Below are 17,616 nucleotides of genomic sequence, written 5' to 3' on the forward strand. Positions count from 1 at the left end.
TTTGTTGTGAGCTACTTCTATAACTGTTCACTTTTTCATTAGCATATAAGAAACTTTTAGCAGAGTTTTTGGTTAATTTTTCACTTTTTTTTTTCTGCAAGCAGATGAATTTATTTGGCAAAACTGAAGTTACATACTGGATGTGGACAAGGGGGTGTAAAGTTGTCAAATTTATTCAGCTTTCTCCCTGGGACTCTTGCTATTGCAGCGCTTTTACCTCCTGATGAGGATAGGGATGAGGATGAGTTTTATTGGAGTCTCACTTCTTCGGGGAATTTCCCCGTTAAAATGGGGTATAATTTGCTTACAGGGGTGTCTTCATCTTCCAGTTCCTGCCGGCGAAGATGCGTGGAAATAGCAAGGTCCACAACGGGTTAGATCCTTTCTTTTGTTAACGGCACATGATAAATTACTGACTACTGTGAAAGAACTCGACATCATTTGTGTGAAGTTGGAGAATGTCAGTGCTAGAAAAATAACAATAATAATAGCAATATGCTCGATTGTGTAGTCACTTTTTTTAAAAGAATTATGTCTTTCGTTATGTTGTTGCTGGATAATTTGAGCATATTTCTCCAAGATAATCAAGCCAAAACAGAATTCTAAACAGCAATTCTTAAATTCTCCCAAGAATGAATTGAAAAATAATAACATTGATTGTAAGTAGAAGTGAATGGAGGAGATAGAAGAGAGAGATAATGAATTTCTGTTCAAAACTGCTGTTATTTATACAACATTTACATATCTTCGAATAGATATAACAGTTCACTTTGTATCTATTAGAATAATTACATCTATTCACTTTCATCTTTTATAACAGATATAACAATTCACTTCGTATCTCTTAGAAAAATTATATACATTCACTTATATCTCTTAGAATAGAACAATTACATCTGTTTATATGTACCTCATAGAACAGATACAATTATTGGTATTAAACAACTTCTTTTGATATCTTTTAATGAACAGATATAACTATTTCAATATGGGACAATTTTTATATTGCTAACTATTTATAACAATCCCTCACTTAATTAATGATAAACACAATCAATTTGAATTAAGATTTATGCATGTAGAAGGATCCTTTTGATTTAAACCTACTATTAGTATAAATACTTTAAAATCTCATCGAAATTATTGGTTATATTTAAATATTAAACCATAATTCCTATATTGACAAGATCAGAAATATTATACATATAAATTTTATCAACTTCTTTAACACATTCACCGTGAGCTTTAGCAACATATTATAGCGTTGTGCTACATCCTGGATTCATGAACATTTACAAAGTTTTATTATCTAAACTTTAATAGAAGCGGCACCACTTCTTATATTTATATAGGTGAAGTTTATTCTAAGTCACAATTTTAGACTTCTTGGTTCTAAACCAAACCTAATATCTTCATTAAGAGTAATAAATACTCAACATTTTTTTCTTAAATACTGCTTAAATTTTTAGCGCTCGCAAATTGTCACAAATTATAATTTGTTATTACTTTTTAAGCCTTTAAAATTGCTAAGCAATAAGAAAGGTAAGGTTCCTATTACTAGTGACAAGTTAAAAAAATTTTAGACTCTTCGCACATATAGTGCTACTAATCATATCCCTTGTGAAGCCCTTTGGTTAATGAGTCAGCAAGATTATTCTTTGATCTGATATATATAACTGTGATAATACCATCATAAATTAGTTATCTAACATACTCATATCTTAAAGCAATATGTCTAGACTTGCCATTAGAATTAGTAGCTTCACTATCACAGTGCAAAGAGATTGTTGGCATCAGTTGTGGCAATAACTTCATATAAAGCAATAAATTTTTCAGTCATTCTGTCTCTTTGCTTGCTGATACTAAAGCAATAAACTTAGATTCCATTGTGGAATGAGTGATGCATTTTTGTTTCTTAGAAGCCCATGAGATAGCTCCTCCACCTAAATTGAATATCCAACCAAAGTAGACTTATTATCATTAATATTAGTTATCTAACTGGAGTCATTATAACCCTCAAGTACTAAAGGAAACTTATTATAAAATAAAGCAAAAGACTTTGTCCTTTTAAGATAACTGAGAACTCTTCTACCAGTTCTCCAATGATCAGTGCTAGGATTATAAGTATATCTTGAAACTTTACAAATAGCAAAAGCAATATCTGGCTTAGTACAATGCATAGCATACATCAAACTATCAATTGTACTAGCATAGTCTAATTGACTAATAGATCTTCTCAAATTTTCAACTAATTTGTTAGAAACATCAAAAGGATTATTAGCTTCTTTAATACACAAATGATTATACTTGGAAAGAATCTTATCAATATAATAAGATTAACTCAAAGCAAAACCCCCACTATATTTTTTAATTTTGATACCTAAGATAGTATCCATTTCTTCCATGTCTTTCATTTTAAATTGAGAAGCCAAAATACTTCTTAGTATCATTTACACCTTGCATTTTAGTTCCTATTATTAGAATGTTATCTATATGATTCATAACAAATTTATTTTCTGACATTTGTAACTCATAAAACTTCATACTTAAAAATCTATCCGTACTTTATTTTTTCAGAAGTATACTTATTTTCTAAGGCCTATTAGAATTCTTAGGGAGTTTTGATAGGTCTAAATAAATTATACAGCCTATCAGAAAAAGAATTTAGAATAAATCCTTTGCATCAAACTTCATCTTCTTTACATTTCTTTCGAGATGCTGTGACTGTTGCATCCTCACTATCAGATGGTTCAAGAATTTTGGGCAGATTATCACTTAACAGATATGCAATACCCAATTCAGTAAGCAAAAATTATAATTTGTCCTTCCAGCTAGTAAAATTGGTTCCATCAAAATGCTTTAGTTTGAAGACATCAGAATTGACAATCTTGTTGAAAACAAAATCAGAAACACCAGTGCCAGAAGCCTCCATCGTTGTATAATTTCCTTAAGATTGTTAGAAAAATAACAATAACAATAGCAATAGGCTTCGATCATGTAGTCACTCTTCTTAAGTGAATTATACCCGCCACTATGTTGTTGCTGGGTAGTTTGAGCAGATCTCTCTAGAGTAATAAAACCAAAACAAAATTCTACATAGTAATTCTAGAATTCTACCAAAAATTCTACACCAGTACCAAAAGCCTCCATCGTTGTCTAATTTCCTTAAGATTGTTTGAAAAATAACAATAACAATAGCAATAGGCTTCGATCGTGTAGTCACTCTTCTTAAGTGAATTATACCCGTCACTATGTTGCTGCTTGGTAGTTTGAGTAGATCTTTCTAGAGTAATAAAGCCAAAAAAGAATTCTACACAATAATTCTAGAATTCTATTAAGAATGAATTAAAGAATAGTAATGTTGATTGCAAGTAGAAGTGAAAAATGTCACCACCCAATCTCATGGGCCAGATCGGCACTAGGACTGGGGTCAGCTTAAGGGCCCCCAAAGCCCGTAGTAAGCCTAACTATTTTCTAACCCAACCATAAAGCTCATATTTGAACCCAATTTTAAGAAATCAGCCGGACATAGTCCAGCCATAATCTGGACCATCCAACGGAGAGTTCTCAACTTACCTGACCTTTAATCACAAAATATATAAATTTGAGGAGCTCAGCTCTTTCATCCATCATAAATATCCATTCAATTCAACATACATGCATAACATTAAATTTACAATTTCAAAATAACAATCTTTTACCATTCCCAAACCATATAAGATAATTCTAGCATATGTGGAATTCTAGAGTTCAAATTAACAACATAAAATATTGATGTAGTAGCTAATGAACCTGCGGGGAAGGAAGCAAGTTAAACTCAAGAAAAAAAAAAGTTCTCCTGTAACCTAGAAAAATAGGTAAACAGGAGTGAGTGTTTAACTCATAGAGTATGATATTAATTTTACATATAATTTCTATAACTATCTAAGTCTAGTGCATCCCTAAGAATGAAATGCAACATCTTCACACAAGTCAAACAGGTCAAGTCATAATCACACCAAAGGCAATCTAGAGCACTCACACACCTGTATGTTAAATCCATACTCACACACATATATATAGGAGCTGATCCTCTATACAGCTCTTTTAGTTCTAGCCTTTGCTAACGAGATCAACTCAAAATCGGACTTGCTCTTAATATCCAAATGCAGGGGCCAGCGAGATCAACTCGAGCTGTGCCTATCCCGAATTATCCATAACAAGGATCAGGTCCCAGCGAGTCAAGCTCCAGTTACATCTACTAGTCCTACCTATATCCATACACACATCACATGCACACCAACTCACACACACGGCTCTAGATCGCTATAAAGGAATAACCACAACAATGTCATCAAATACAAATGCAATACAAGACATGCCTAGCAAATAACTATGTACATATAACTATAAGTGATGCACGAACATGTCTTGAATACATAATAATATTGAAATTATAAGTAAAATCAATATCTACCAATAGTACTTCACAAGTCACTGCGACGGTTGGGCAGAGGAGGAAGGTTGGTCCGGCTCACCTAAACAATTATATTACAAACTGATCAATATTTACTTAAAACAAAACTTTAAAATAGTCAAAGACAGCCTAAGTTTTGCCGAAAATTCGATAGAATTTCTCCTATATCTAGGACCTACCCAACCTACAAAGTAGCTCAAATCACACTTCTAAAATTACAAGTATCAAATTCATATCTCAATATCATCTGGCCGCTCTGGGGCCCTCCAACTAGTTAAAACTCACATACTACACATAAAATAATTATTTAAAAATTCGAACTGTTACAAAAGAGGAGATAGAAAAGAGAAGAGGAGATGGAAGAGTAAGAGATAATGAATTTATGTTCAAAACTACTGCTATTTATGAAGCATTTATACTTCTTCGAACAGATACAACAGTTCACTTTGCATCTATTAAAATAATTACATTTGTTCACTTGCACATTTTATAATAGATACAACAAGTCACTTCTTATTTCTTAAAAAAATTATATATGGTCACTTATACCTATGAGAATAGAACTGTCACATCTTATTTCTCCGTAAGGCATAACATGCTCCCGTAGTATACCTAATGAATTATCAAACTTCGTCTACTGATAACCCATTAAATACACTGCAGGGGATTTTAAACATTTTCTTATTTCTTTTTACAGTGGTGAGCACTTTTGACAGGTGTTAAATTTTTTTTTTTTAACTAAAGTGAAATCAAATAATAAATCTTAAGTATCAATAATTTTTGTAAAAATTTTGGCAGAGTGCCATCTGTATTTGGAGCAAAACAGTTCTTCAAAAACCTGTAAAAAAGCACTTCCAATACATTTGTTTCAATCCCCAATTCCAATAATAGTTCAACTCAAATCAATTTTCACACCACAAGTCGAACTCAAATTCAGCAATTCAAAAAATAAAGTACAAAATAACTGAGTATTTCAAAAGCTAAAATAAGAGAATTGTAATACAACATTTTGACAGGCCAAAATAATTTATAACTTTATTTTACAACTGCTCAAGACTAAGTACAGTATATACATACAGTTCACATACATTATAATAATATTTACAAGGAAGTGGTATACTCAATATACCCGGCAAAATCCCAATGCGAAGTCACAAGCAGTCTACTATGCTATTTTATCTGTCTGTTTACCTGCGACAGCAATGAAAAAGCTATCGCTGAGTAAAATTTACTCAGTGATACATAATAACAATTTAAAATGCGGTATATAAAACTTTTATTGACAATTTATAATTCAAATAATTCACAATTTTATGTCACAATTTTCAAGCTTATATACCACAAATTTGATCAAACAATTGAATATCACAGTATTGCCAATCAATAACACAACTTAGGTCATGACACAAATTTTCTGAACATGCCGTGTTGTACACCACGACAAGACATGCTCACCCCACTAATCGAAATCAATGAGGGAGGTGGCTAGCTAGATAATGAGTACTCATCCATAATCATCTCAGACTGGCAAGTCAAAGAGGGAGGAATATAGTCATACTCACCCCATAAATGGAGGAGGAACCTAGTGATATTGCCATGCCAAGTGTGAATAAAAAACAATTTCAAATCATAATATTTAAATATTTCATATAAACCACAAATTGCAATTTATCTCAAAATTTCCATTTACAAAGTAGGCAACACAATAATTTTCAAATAAAATTCCCAAAGCCAAAACAATAAAAAATTATTCATAACTCATTTCTCTAAATAAATTTCTAGTAAAAGCAGTGAATATAAAAAGTATTATGCACAAACCTGATTTGAGTCGCCTCTAGGCCTTGACTCAATGTTCCTTATGCTTTTCAATATCCTTTTCAACTGAAACACACATTTAAAGTGTTTCAGTACTCAGTTAAATTATTTCTAACAATAAAATCCAATATCTAAATTTTCTTAGTACTATTCCCTTCAATTCATTTCATTAGTCAACCTATAATGTTGACCTTTAATACACATTAGGTGAATTAATTTTAATATTACCAATATATCACATTTTATAGTCTCTAAGTGTTGGTATATGTTACCAATTTCATTTTAAAGCTTATTGTATTTTATTATCATTTTCCAGATTTTATATGCTAGATTGCTCTAGCTAAATGTCTTGTTTGCCTTGGTTTTTAGGTTCTGGTTAAAAGAGCAAAATTGTAGATTTATGTCTTAGTGATATTTTGGCACAAATTTCATGTCATTTGGAGTTTTCTGGATCAAGTTATGGTCATTTTACTATTGCTGGTCAAATTGCCTTTTTATTGTGAACTTAGGTCATTTTTAGGTCATTTCCAATTCTAGCAGGTTTTATACTCGAACTTGTGCAAGCATTTTGACTTGCTTATGGTCATTTCTGAGTTTGGTAGTCTGAACCAAAATTATAGTCTTATGTCTAAGCTTTCCAACGATATAAATTTCATGTTTGAAAGGTTACAAATCCGGATTAGGTCAGTTTTCATGTCACTTTTCGGACATAATTTAGGTCTACTTTCTTCATGAAAGTTGGCACATTTTGTGCCTAATTTCACCTCCAATTGGTTTCATACCAATTGGGGTCACACATTTAGAGTTATAGGCTCATTTGTATACTGCCCTTTACATTTCTCTCAAACACCAATCCAAATGCACATTCAACTTATTCTAGCTTACCTTCCATACCTAATTCTGACTTTGTACATTACCATATTCATCAATCACTTTACATTATAGTCAATTTGGGCAGAATACAATGACCATTAATACACCAAATATAATCCTAAATTACAAAGTCCAATTATAACAATGTATACACATAAAAACTCCCAAATATTACATATAACTTCCACTACCAAATTACATATATATTCATCAATCCTTAATACCACACTTCATCAAATAACTTCATGAATTCAAGCATTCTTCAACAAGTCATAAGGCTGCCGAAATGCTCCAAAAAGCAAAAGTTTCCCATAATTTCTTCAACTCCAATTTCAAATGCACAATCACCACATACACATGGAAATAACTTACTAGCACATTCAATCACCTTAATCAACATTAATTCCCAACAAATATATGTAAGAATAATTCATTAACCATGAGATTCCATGGCTGCCAAAAATAGTATCCTCCAATAACTCATCAAACCTCAAAATTTCATCCATAATCTAACACACCACAACCTCTACTACAACTTTAATGAAGCAAGAATGGAAAATAAACACTAACCTTAACTTGAGCTTGACAAATCCTTAGAATTTTCTCTCCTTTTTGCTGCTTATATACTGCCAATGGTGTGTAGACAAGAATTAATGAAGAAAATTGTGTGGAAAGTGGCTTGAAGTGGTGTGCATGGAGCTTGGTCCCATGGCCGGCTATGGAGGTTTCATGGAGAATTGATTTCGGCAAAGTGAATAGAGGTTGAAGATGAAATGAAATCTGTCCCAAAATGCTTTATATTGGTCCACTAAAGCTCACTTAGTGGTTTTTATAATCCATAGTGCTCCACTAACTCATTTAAATATTTTAATAATCCAAATAATTAAACTTTAATTATATTAAGTTTTATCCCTTAATTCCTTTTATTTATTCTATATAGTTGACTTCTAATTTTTATGGCATTTTCAAAATTTAACACTACTAATTTTTCATGAACATTTAGGTCAAAAGTCAACTCTAGGTGTTAATTGACCAAAATGCCCTCCTTGGGTTGTTGTTGTACTCCCGATTTTTTGGTAACACCGATTTTTGTCGGTTTCTCTATTTTTCGTTTTTCTTTATACTAATTAATTAAATTTTCTTCGACATTTTCTAAGTTAATTATACCACAATATATGTTTATTTAAGTCTTAAAAATATTTCCCAGGGTTCCTCGCGGTCCAGGGCTAGTTAACAGTCCTCGCCGCAACTTCTCAATGCGGACACCCATCGCTAGGGTTTTTGGCTCGTTTAACTTAATCACATTTTATTGCTCTTATTTTTCCTTTGTTTTTCTTGTATTTTCCTTTATTGTATTTCATTATTTCATGTCTCCTCACTAATATTTAAGTGTAGTTCCAGGCATTCTAGCTGTCCGGACAGACACTAGTCACCGGAATAGTAGAACACACTACCGAATATAGGGGTGTTACAAGAACAATTACATATGTTCATATATACCTCTTAGAACAGATACAATTGTTGATAATAAATAATTTCTTTTGATGCCTTTTAATGAACAAACATAGCTATTTCGATATGGGACAACTTTTTCTATTATTAAATATTTATAACAGTCAATTGTGTGTGGTTCATGAAGAGAGAGTTTACATTGCGCTTTGTGATTGCTCTTATGCCAATTAGGTTTGAATTTCTCCTGTTTCACAAAATTGAGCTGTTGATTTTTTTTTTTTTTCGAACTGATGTGCTGATTGGATTGATAATAATTTAAGTAGGGGTGTTTTTGGAGTCGCTATGTGGAAGATTTGGAATCAGCATAACAGATATCTATTTTACAATGAAATCATTGATATTGTTTCTTTGTCGCATGAGATTTTGAAATATGCTTCCAATTTTGGAAAATGTTATGCTGAGTTAGGAGATGGTTTAGCTGGCCCTTTGCAGATTTGGTGCCATTGGGTTCTGCAGGTTCCACCTGAATAGGATTGTCTGAAGCTTAACTATGATGGTACAATCTGTAGTGGTAGTAGGTTGGCGCATGGTGCCAATGTGGTTCGTGATAAGTGTGGCAATTAGGTTGTGAGATTTGCTGCTAATTAGGGTTGGTGCTTTGTTCTAATGGTAGAGGTTAAACGCAAGGGTTTTGGTAGAATTGGAGTTGAAAGTAATAGCCTCCTTGCTGTGCAGTGTGTGATAGGAGTTTCGTCTCCGCCCCGCATTGCTTTGGCTCTGGTTGGTGCAATAAAAGCTCTTCTTAATGAGGGTTGGTGTTTGTCAATTTCTCACAGTTGAAGGGAGAGCAAATTTTGCAGCTGACTGCCTAGCTAATTTTGCAAAATCGGTTCCCCCTGGAGTTCAAGAATTGCAGGATTCTCCAAATTTTCTAGTCACTTGTTGTCTCGTGATAATTGTCGGATAGCTTATTCTAGATTAAGTTCTTTGTAGTCTTTCTTAAGCTTTAGCTCCCTCTATGTAACCTAAAAAATAAATGCCCCTTTAGTGAATTAGAAAAAATATGATAATTTTTATATTATTTTCATATATTAATATTAACTAAACATTTTTTAGTATAATACTTAAAGGAAAAGAATTATTGTTTAAAACCCAATATTTTAATAACACTAAGTACTTAATTTCTCTTGTTTTTAGTATTCAAATGTTTAGTACCTTCCATTATTTTAAAGTAAATATATTTTTTTTAACTCAATTATTTAGTTCCTTTAATTTATTTATCTATCTATAAAAACATACATATATTTTTTTATGATATTGTCATGTGATATTTTTTATAATATTATTATATTACATTTTTTATAAAGAATTTAACTTAATAATCTATCTATTTATAAAGTATATATGTACTTTTAAAAAACTGACGTAAGGCATTATTTTTTTATAATATTATCACATAACATTTTTTATAGTATTGTCACATTATATTTTTCATAAAGAATTTACTTTAATTAATAATTATTATATTTTAATACTAAATTTAAGTTTCTTTTAAGATTCCGCATCGAGACGATTCGAGAGGGCAATAGCAGGTGTAGTGACCAACAGTTTATAAGCGCGTTTGACAGAAAACACACCAGATAAAAATATTTCCCCAGAACCAACCCTCTAACGACAACTCATCCTCACAAGATTCTGAGCAGCCATCAAACTTCTCCAAGTATGTGTCCTAATTCTTTTACTTTTTGTTTATATTTTTACTAAAAATAATTTAAAAAATAATATAAAATAATAATTATAATTAATTAAAAAATTTATTATTAATAAAATATAATTATGAAAATATAAATTATAAAAAATTATATATTAAATTATATTATTAAAATAAAATAATAAATAATTCATGTGATACGCGAACAAAATGATTAAGTTCAAATTAATAAAATTAAAATTAATTAATTATAAAATTAAAAAAAATGATAAAACTCACTTTTTTTAATACCTGTAAAAATAATTTTAAGAGAAACATGTAAAATTTCAACTAACGGAATATATATATATGGTTTTTTTTTTAACGGATGGGGATGACCAGTGAAGTGAGTTGTAAGACTATTGACCACCACGGTAAAGATCATTTAATTGCCTTAAGAGCACAGAATACGATATCTTCCTAGCTTCCTTCATCCAGCACATGCGAAGGATGTATCAAAATATGTCCAGATCATAGGAGGGTTGGAAGAACAGAATCTTTAGACCTTACCGAAGATGCATTTGTGGAAATGATGCTTCTTGATCTTTATTTATTATTGAGTTTATTATTTTCATTTTGATGAACAAGACCCTTTTTTTTGGGTCGAATCATATATTTAATAGATTAAAGTTGGACCTGTTATTACTCTAAAATCAACTTCCATTCTCTATACTCTGGAATTGATCAATTTTTGATAAAGTTACTTGCATTTTGATATGGGTTTCTGGTTTGTGGATTGGATTCTTATTAATTTTTCATTTTAATTAGAGTGACTTGAGAAGAATATCTGTTTTCTGGATTTCTAGGGTTAGTTTCTTTATTATTTTAAAAAATTTTAATTAAAAATAATAAATAATTTTTAATATTTAAAATTAAAGAAATATTATTTTATTATTGAAAATATAGTTTTTATTAAATCAGGATTAATTTGAACTTAAATATAAAGTTTTATAGTTATTTAGCAAAAACTTTAAATTAGAATTACTTAGATTTTAATAAAAAAGTTGAGGGAATAGCTAGGATAGAGAAGGAGATATAAATCTATTAGAGAGAGGAAAAGATTTATCAAATAGAAGAGGAAATAGATTTATGAGAGAGAGAAGAAGAGAGAGAGAGATTTATCATTGAAAAAAAAAAGGATTTATGAGGAGGGCATAAAGAGAAATTTGTCAAGGAGAGAGAGATAGAATAGATGAAAAGATAAATAGAGATTTATCAAAGAGAGATTTATAGAGAGATGTAGAGAGTGATTTATCATATAAAGAAATTTATTAGAAGGACATGTACATAAATTAATTATTTTATTAAAAATAATATATATATATATATATATATATATATTAGAATTAGTAAATTTTATTATAATTTTAAATAAATTATTGAAATAAATTCAATAATTTCAAATTGTAATTTGTAAGGAAAAATTAGATTTATTAAATAGAGAGAAAGAGATTTATCAAGGAGATATGGAGAGATTTGTCAAGGAGAGGGAGGGAGAGAGAGATTTATCAAATAGATAAATATAGAGAGAGTAAGTGAGATTTATTATGGAGAGAAATTTATTAGAAAGACGATTACGTAAATTAATTATTTTATTATAAATCATAAAAATAAATAATATTAGGATTAATAAATTTTATTAAAATTTTAAATAAATTATTTTAAAAAAATTCAATAGTTTAAAATTGTAAAGAGAAGAGAGATTTATCATAAAGAGAGGGGCATTTATCAGTGAAAAATAGATAGAGATTAATTTGTTAGGAAGAGAAAAAGAATTATCAAACAGAGAGATATATGGAGCGATAGTAAGAGATATTTACCATAAAAATAAATTTATTATGAAGATACATAAATTAATTATATAAAATTATTTATCTTATTAATTAAAATTATCAAATAAAGAAATTAAAATTAGTAAATTTTATCAGAATTTTGATAAACCGTTGAAGTAAATTAATAATTTCAAATTGTAAATTAATTTGATAAAAAAATAGTTACATTAAAATTATTTAAGTTAATGAAAAAAAATCAATTTAATAAGTTTTACATTATTTTTTTTAATGTAACTAGAATAATTAAAATTATTTTTATTATAAATAGAATAATATTATATAATTAAAATGCCAAAAATTGAATGTTTAATCTAATGGCAAAAAATGCAAGTATTTTATTATAGGTTGAGACTCAATCGGCATTTGTTACAATGTTAATAAAGAGTAATCACTCTTGTACTTTTAACCCTATATTATTATTATTTGGATGTTCATAAGAGTTTGGGTTAATTTTTAACCTAATTAAATGTTAATCTTGGAGGGTATAAATTAATAGGGCTTAATAGATGCTAATATGACACCTTTTATTTTTTTTTATTAAACACTATTAATTATTTATCCCCTCCTCTAACCGTTATACTATTAATTATATTTTACCCTTTTAACAATTATTCTTTTAACACTTATAAGAGTATCATGTAATCTTTAATTGTTTTTTTAATAATAAGATAAAATAGCAAGTTAATGTTTATTCTCTTTTTTCTGCGGTTACCATAAGCTTGAGCTCGTATAAGAATAAACTTATCAACTATTAAATTAAATATTTACATATAGATTCATAAATTTTATATATACAATTTAATTAATTATGCACATATTTCGATATAAATTTTTAATATAATAATTATTAAACTTATTTTCATATGAACTCGACCTTATATTAAATAAAAAAAATGGCTTAATATGACAATAATTATTTCATAAGTGGAAAATTAAATTATAACCTATTGATGTGATTAAATTGACTATAGAATTATTATTATTATTATTATTATTATTATTATTATTATTATTATTATTATTATAAATGACAATAGCATTACTCATTCTAAAGAAAGATCAAGTTGCTGTTGGATTTCATTTTGTTAGAAATGGCTTGCAATTTTGGATCAAGAAATGGTAGGTATGATGAAATCCTTTAATTAGATTCCCTCATTCATTAAAATGAGAAGCAATGGCAAAGTTTTACACTTGTTAAAAAATGGTATGTTCTTGCGAGATGAATTATACATCCCAGCATTTTATCGGATTGTTACCTTTATTTTCATATGGAAGATAGCATGTATACAGAAAGAGAGAGAGAGAGAGAGAGAAAATATTCATAGGTTAGTTGAGGGGTCATATTTTTCCTGTCAAAATTAAATAATGTTAATTAATAATAATTTAAATTATTATGAAATTCACTGAAGGCAGCGCATTAGATAGCGATTGGGAAACGCAGATGATTGCGATTGGTTCTTATCACCACGGTAAAGCTCATTTAATTGCCATGGAAGTGCACAAAATACGATATCTTCAAAGCTTCCTTCAATGAAGAGATGAGAATGACGTATCAAGGTACGTCCAGATCATAAAAAGGTTGGAAAAAAGTGCTCGTAAATGTTATGCAGAACCTTTTAGTCTTACCGAAGATGCATTTGTAGAAATGTTGCTTCTTGATGGTTGCTTTATTGTTGAGTTTATATGGAAATTGAATGAACGGCCATTTGGTTATCAATGCCCTTTTTTTGGGTCGGATCATATGTTCAATGCATTAATGCTTGACCTGTTATTAATTGAAAATCAACTTCCATTCTTCATACTTTCGGAGTTGTTTGTGACGAGCACTGCGATTCCAGACCGAGAATTCTTCATTGAGTTGATTCTGGATACCCATAAGGGTTTTCTACCAGGCCCAGAGTACGATCCAATTCATGAGTACACTTTAGAAGAGATGATGCCAATCAAGAATCTACTGGGATTAATACATGACAACTGCCGACCTTCCCCTGCAAGAATGGAGGCTTATTTTGAAAATATAAGAAATGCGGAAATACGCTATGCCTTAGAGATCAAAGAGGCAGGGATTAAGTTCAAGAGTGTTGAGGGATGTAACTTGTTCAATATAAAGTTTCAAAACGGAACAATTGAAATCCCAAAAATAGAAATTGCAGATGATACAGAGTGTGTCTTGCGAAATCTCATTGCCTATGAACAGTTAACTTCTTCCCGAAGTCCAACTATTTTACTGATTATATGATATTCATGGATAGCCTCATCGATTCTGTAAAGGATGTGGAGCTACTTTGTTGCCGAGGGATCATTGTGAACAGGTTGGGTGACGATGAAACCATTGCAATTCTGTTCAATAAGATTGGGAAAAATATTTTATGTTAAAAACATGACAAATATGGCATAAGGCACAAGCGCAGGATAAAAGTAGGCAGAAGCTTACATGCATAGATATGACCTGATGCCCATCACTAAATTGTTACCTTTTAGTTGTTAAAAAAGGCTACTATAAACTGGATTAATTTTATAATAACTCTGATATGGAATGGTAGCTAATTCTCTATCTATAAATGTTTGATTAAAAGCAATTTTAACTATCATATTTTGATACTCACTCATTTTTACATGTCTCTATATTATTAGTTTATCATTCCATATAAGATAGCTTACATAAAATTAGATATATAATATATAATTTCTTCTATGAAGCGATGATCACAAAGAATAATACTATTAGAGTGCAAAACAAAATGAACCAAAAACTTGATCTTTATTCACATCAGAGATTGCCTTTAAATAAAAGAAATTGTAACAAACTTTCAGAAAAAAACTGACCCATTAACGTTCACTTTTCTGCTACTTAATCTTGTAAAAATATGGAACTACAAGATCACAATTGCCTGACTAATTCAAAAAGCAATTCTACTTGAATGCAAAAAACCCAAAAGTAATAAGTAAATAAGAAAATAACAAAAGTAAATAATTTCTACATTACTCTTTAATATTAGCATACATAGGGGAGAGCAGTTTTCGGTTTAAACCGAAAAATCGAACCGAACCGATTAATTCGGTTTAATCGGTTCGGTTTTATAATTTAATCGGTTCGATTCGATTTATAATTTTGATAATTTTGGTTAATCAGTTCGGTTTGGTTATTTTCATAAAAAAATTAAAAAAATAGAACCGAACCGAAATTATTAATATATATAGGAAATAAAAAAAATCGAATCAAATTGAATCGAACCGAATCGAATCGAACCGAAATCAAAGAAAACCGAACCAAACCTTAAGATTTTTTGGTTTTGATTTCTAATTTTCTTTGTTTTTATGTTTTTATTATTTAGATTTAATGTTAAAAATATGAAATTTTATAAATTTCGATTTGATCGGTTTAAAACCGAACCGAACCGATATTTATCGGTTCAATTCGATTCGGTTTTCTCTTATCAATCGGTTCAGTTCGATTTTTAAAATTTTTTATTTTTGATTTTCGATTTTATCGGTTCGGTTCGGTTCAGAACCAAACCGACCGTTTGCACACCCCTAAGTATACGCATGTTGTCTAAAGTTCACAAACTTCAAGCCTGATTATTTTAGGGAAAAAAATCATAAACGGTGTGAAAATATAGTGTACCCAATGGTAATAATATTGCAAGTCCGACTGTAATAATAATATTGCATTAAGTCCGATGGTCTGTAGTGATTAAGATAGAGAAAAGGAGAGGAGTTGGAGATATTATATGTAGGCTATCTTATATAAAATTACCGTTGTATAATATAATTTTTTGAGGGTTTGGGAGAGTGTGAGAGGGAAAAAAAGGAGAATGTGCGAGGAAGAAGCAAGAAGAGAGAAAAGAGAAAATGATAGATATTTTTATTTGAGGGTAGAATGGTAATTTCAAATAAAAAGAAAATAATTTCACACCAACAAAATGACATAAAAACCTATTACAACAGGTAAAATGTACTTTTACATCACTAAAATTAATCTTCAGATTATTTTATATTATAAATTAAAAATTAGACATTGTGTTGTTATAGTCATGAAAATTCAAAGAAAAATGCAATTTTCAATGCACTCTCTAAAGGAAAAACAGTGAAAAAAAAAGGGAAAATGAAAAAAAAATATATAATTTTCATTTCACTTTCCTTCGAGAAAGATGTGTGCAACCAAAAAAATACGGGAAAATGAAAGTTAGATTCATAGGCATATTATATAAAATTACACTCAATTATTGTTTAAAATATCTTGGATGAATTTTATCAATGTGAGAGGATTCTATCATTCACAGGCAAGAAAATCTAATTGTGGGGGCCATAAGGAAGACTAAAAGAAGGAAGACTTGGTAATAGTCTTCGTCATCGTAAACAGTAGTAATTTTCTTCCAAAAATCCATTTTTTAAATCCTTCAATTTTCCTACCATGCACATATAAAATAAATCCAATTATGGGATCAAAAGAAAAAGACGAAAAGAGAAAGTCTCTTTGTGGAAACTATTTATATATGAAAAAATATTTTTTATAAAAATTATTTTTTATTTAGTTATAATATTAAATTTATTTATTTATTTATATTATGAATGTATAAATATTTTTATATTAATAAAATTTTTAAAGTATAGAAAATAACTTTCTGTTTTGAAAAAAAAAATATCTTTCTTAAAAATTATTTAATTTAATATTTTTTATTAACTAATTTTTTGAGTATCATAAATATTAAAATTGTGAAAATTAATTTTAAAAAAATAATTTCTTTAAAATAAACAACATTTCAATGCAGTAATTCTCTTTCAAAAAATCTATTTTAAGCACCTCAATTTTCTTATCATGGACATGCAAGAAAATTTAATTGTGAGGTCAAAAAAGAAAACATAAAAAGAAAAAAAATGGTATAGTCTTCGTCACCATAAACTGTAAGTAATTTTCTTTCGAAAAATTCATTTTTAAGTTCCTTAATTAATTTCTACATGAACATATAAGAAAATTCAATTGTTAGGTCAAAAGAAAAAAGACTTAGTGGACAAATTGTAGTAATTTTCTTTCAAAAATTTATTTTTAAGCCCCTTAATTTTCCTATAATGTACGTACAAGAAAATTGAATTGTGGGATCAAAAGATAAAAAGAAATATATAAGACTTGGTAATAGACTTGTATTCATCATCATAAGACTAGTATTCATCATCATAAGACTAGTATTCATCATCATAAGCTATAGTAATTTTCTTCCAAAAAAAAAAAGTATTTTTGAGCCTCTCAAGAAAATTTTAAATTTTTGGGTCGAAAGGAAAAGATTAAAAGAAAGAAGACTTGGTAGTAAACTAGTAGTAGTCCTCGTCGTAAACTATTAGTAATTTTTTTCTGAAAAAAAAAAATCCATTTTTAAGCCTCTCATTGTTTTCCGGTCATGCGCGTGCAAGAAAATTCAATTGTGAGATCAAAAGAAAAG

General features: G+C 29.3%; 1 protein-coding gene across 1 annotated transcript; it reads left to right on the plus strand.

The window, feature by feature from the left end:
• The first annotated feature begins 13,705 nt into the window (after positions 1-13,705).
• Positions 13,706-14,417, plus strand: LOC110661304 (UPF0481 protein At3g47200-like). The gene has a single exon (XM_058142172.1). The coding sequence runs from the start codon at positions 13,824-13,826 to the stop codon at positions 14,415-14,417; it is 594 nt and encodes a 197-aa protein (XP_057998155.1). The 5' UTR covers positions 13,706-13,823.
• Positions 14,418-17,616: the final 3,199 nt, after the last annotated feature.

Source organism: Hevea brasiliensis, unplaced genomic scaffold, assembly GCF_030052815.1.
Source record: "Hevea brasiliensis isolate MT/VB/25A 57/8 unplaced genomic scaffold, ASM3005281v1 Scaf360, whole genome shotgun sequence".
Classification (NCBI taxonomy): domain Eukaryota; kingdom Viridiplantae; phylum Streptophyta; class Magnoliopsida; order Malpighiales; family Euphorbiaceae; genus Hevea; species Hevea brasiliensis.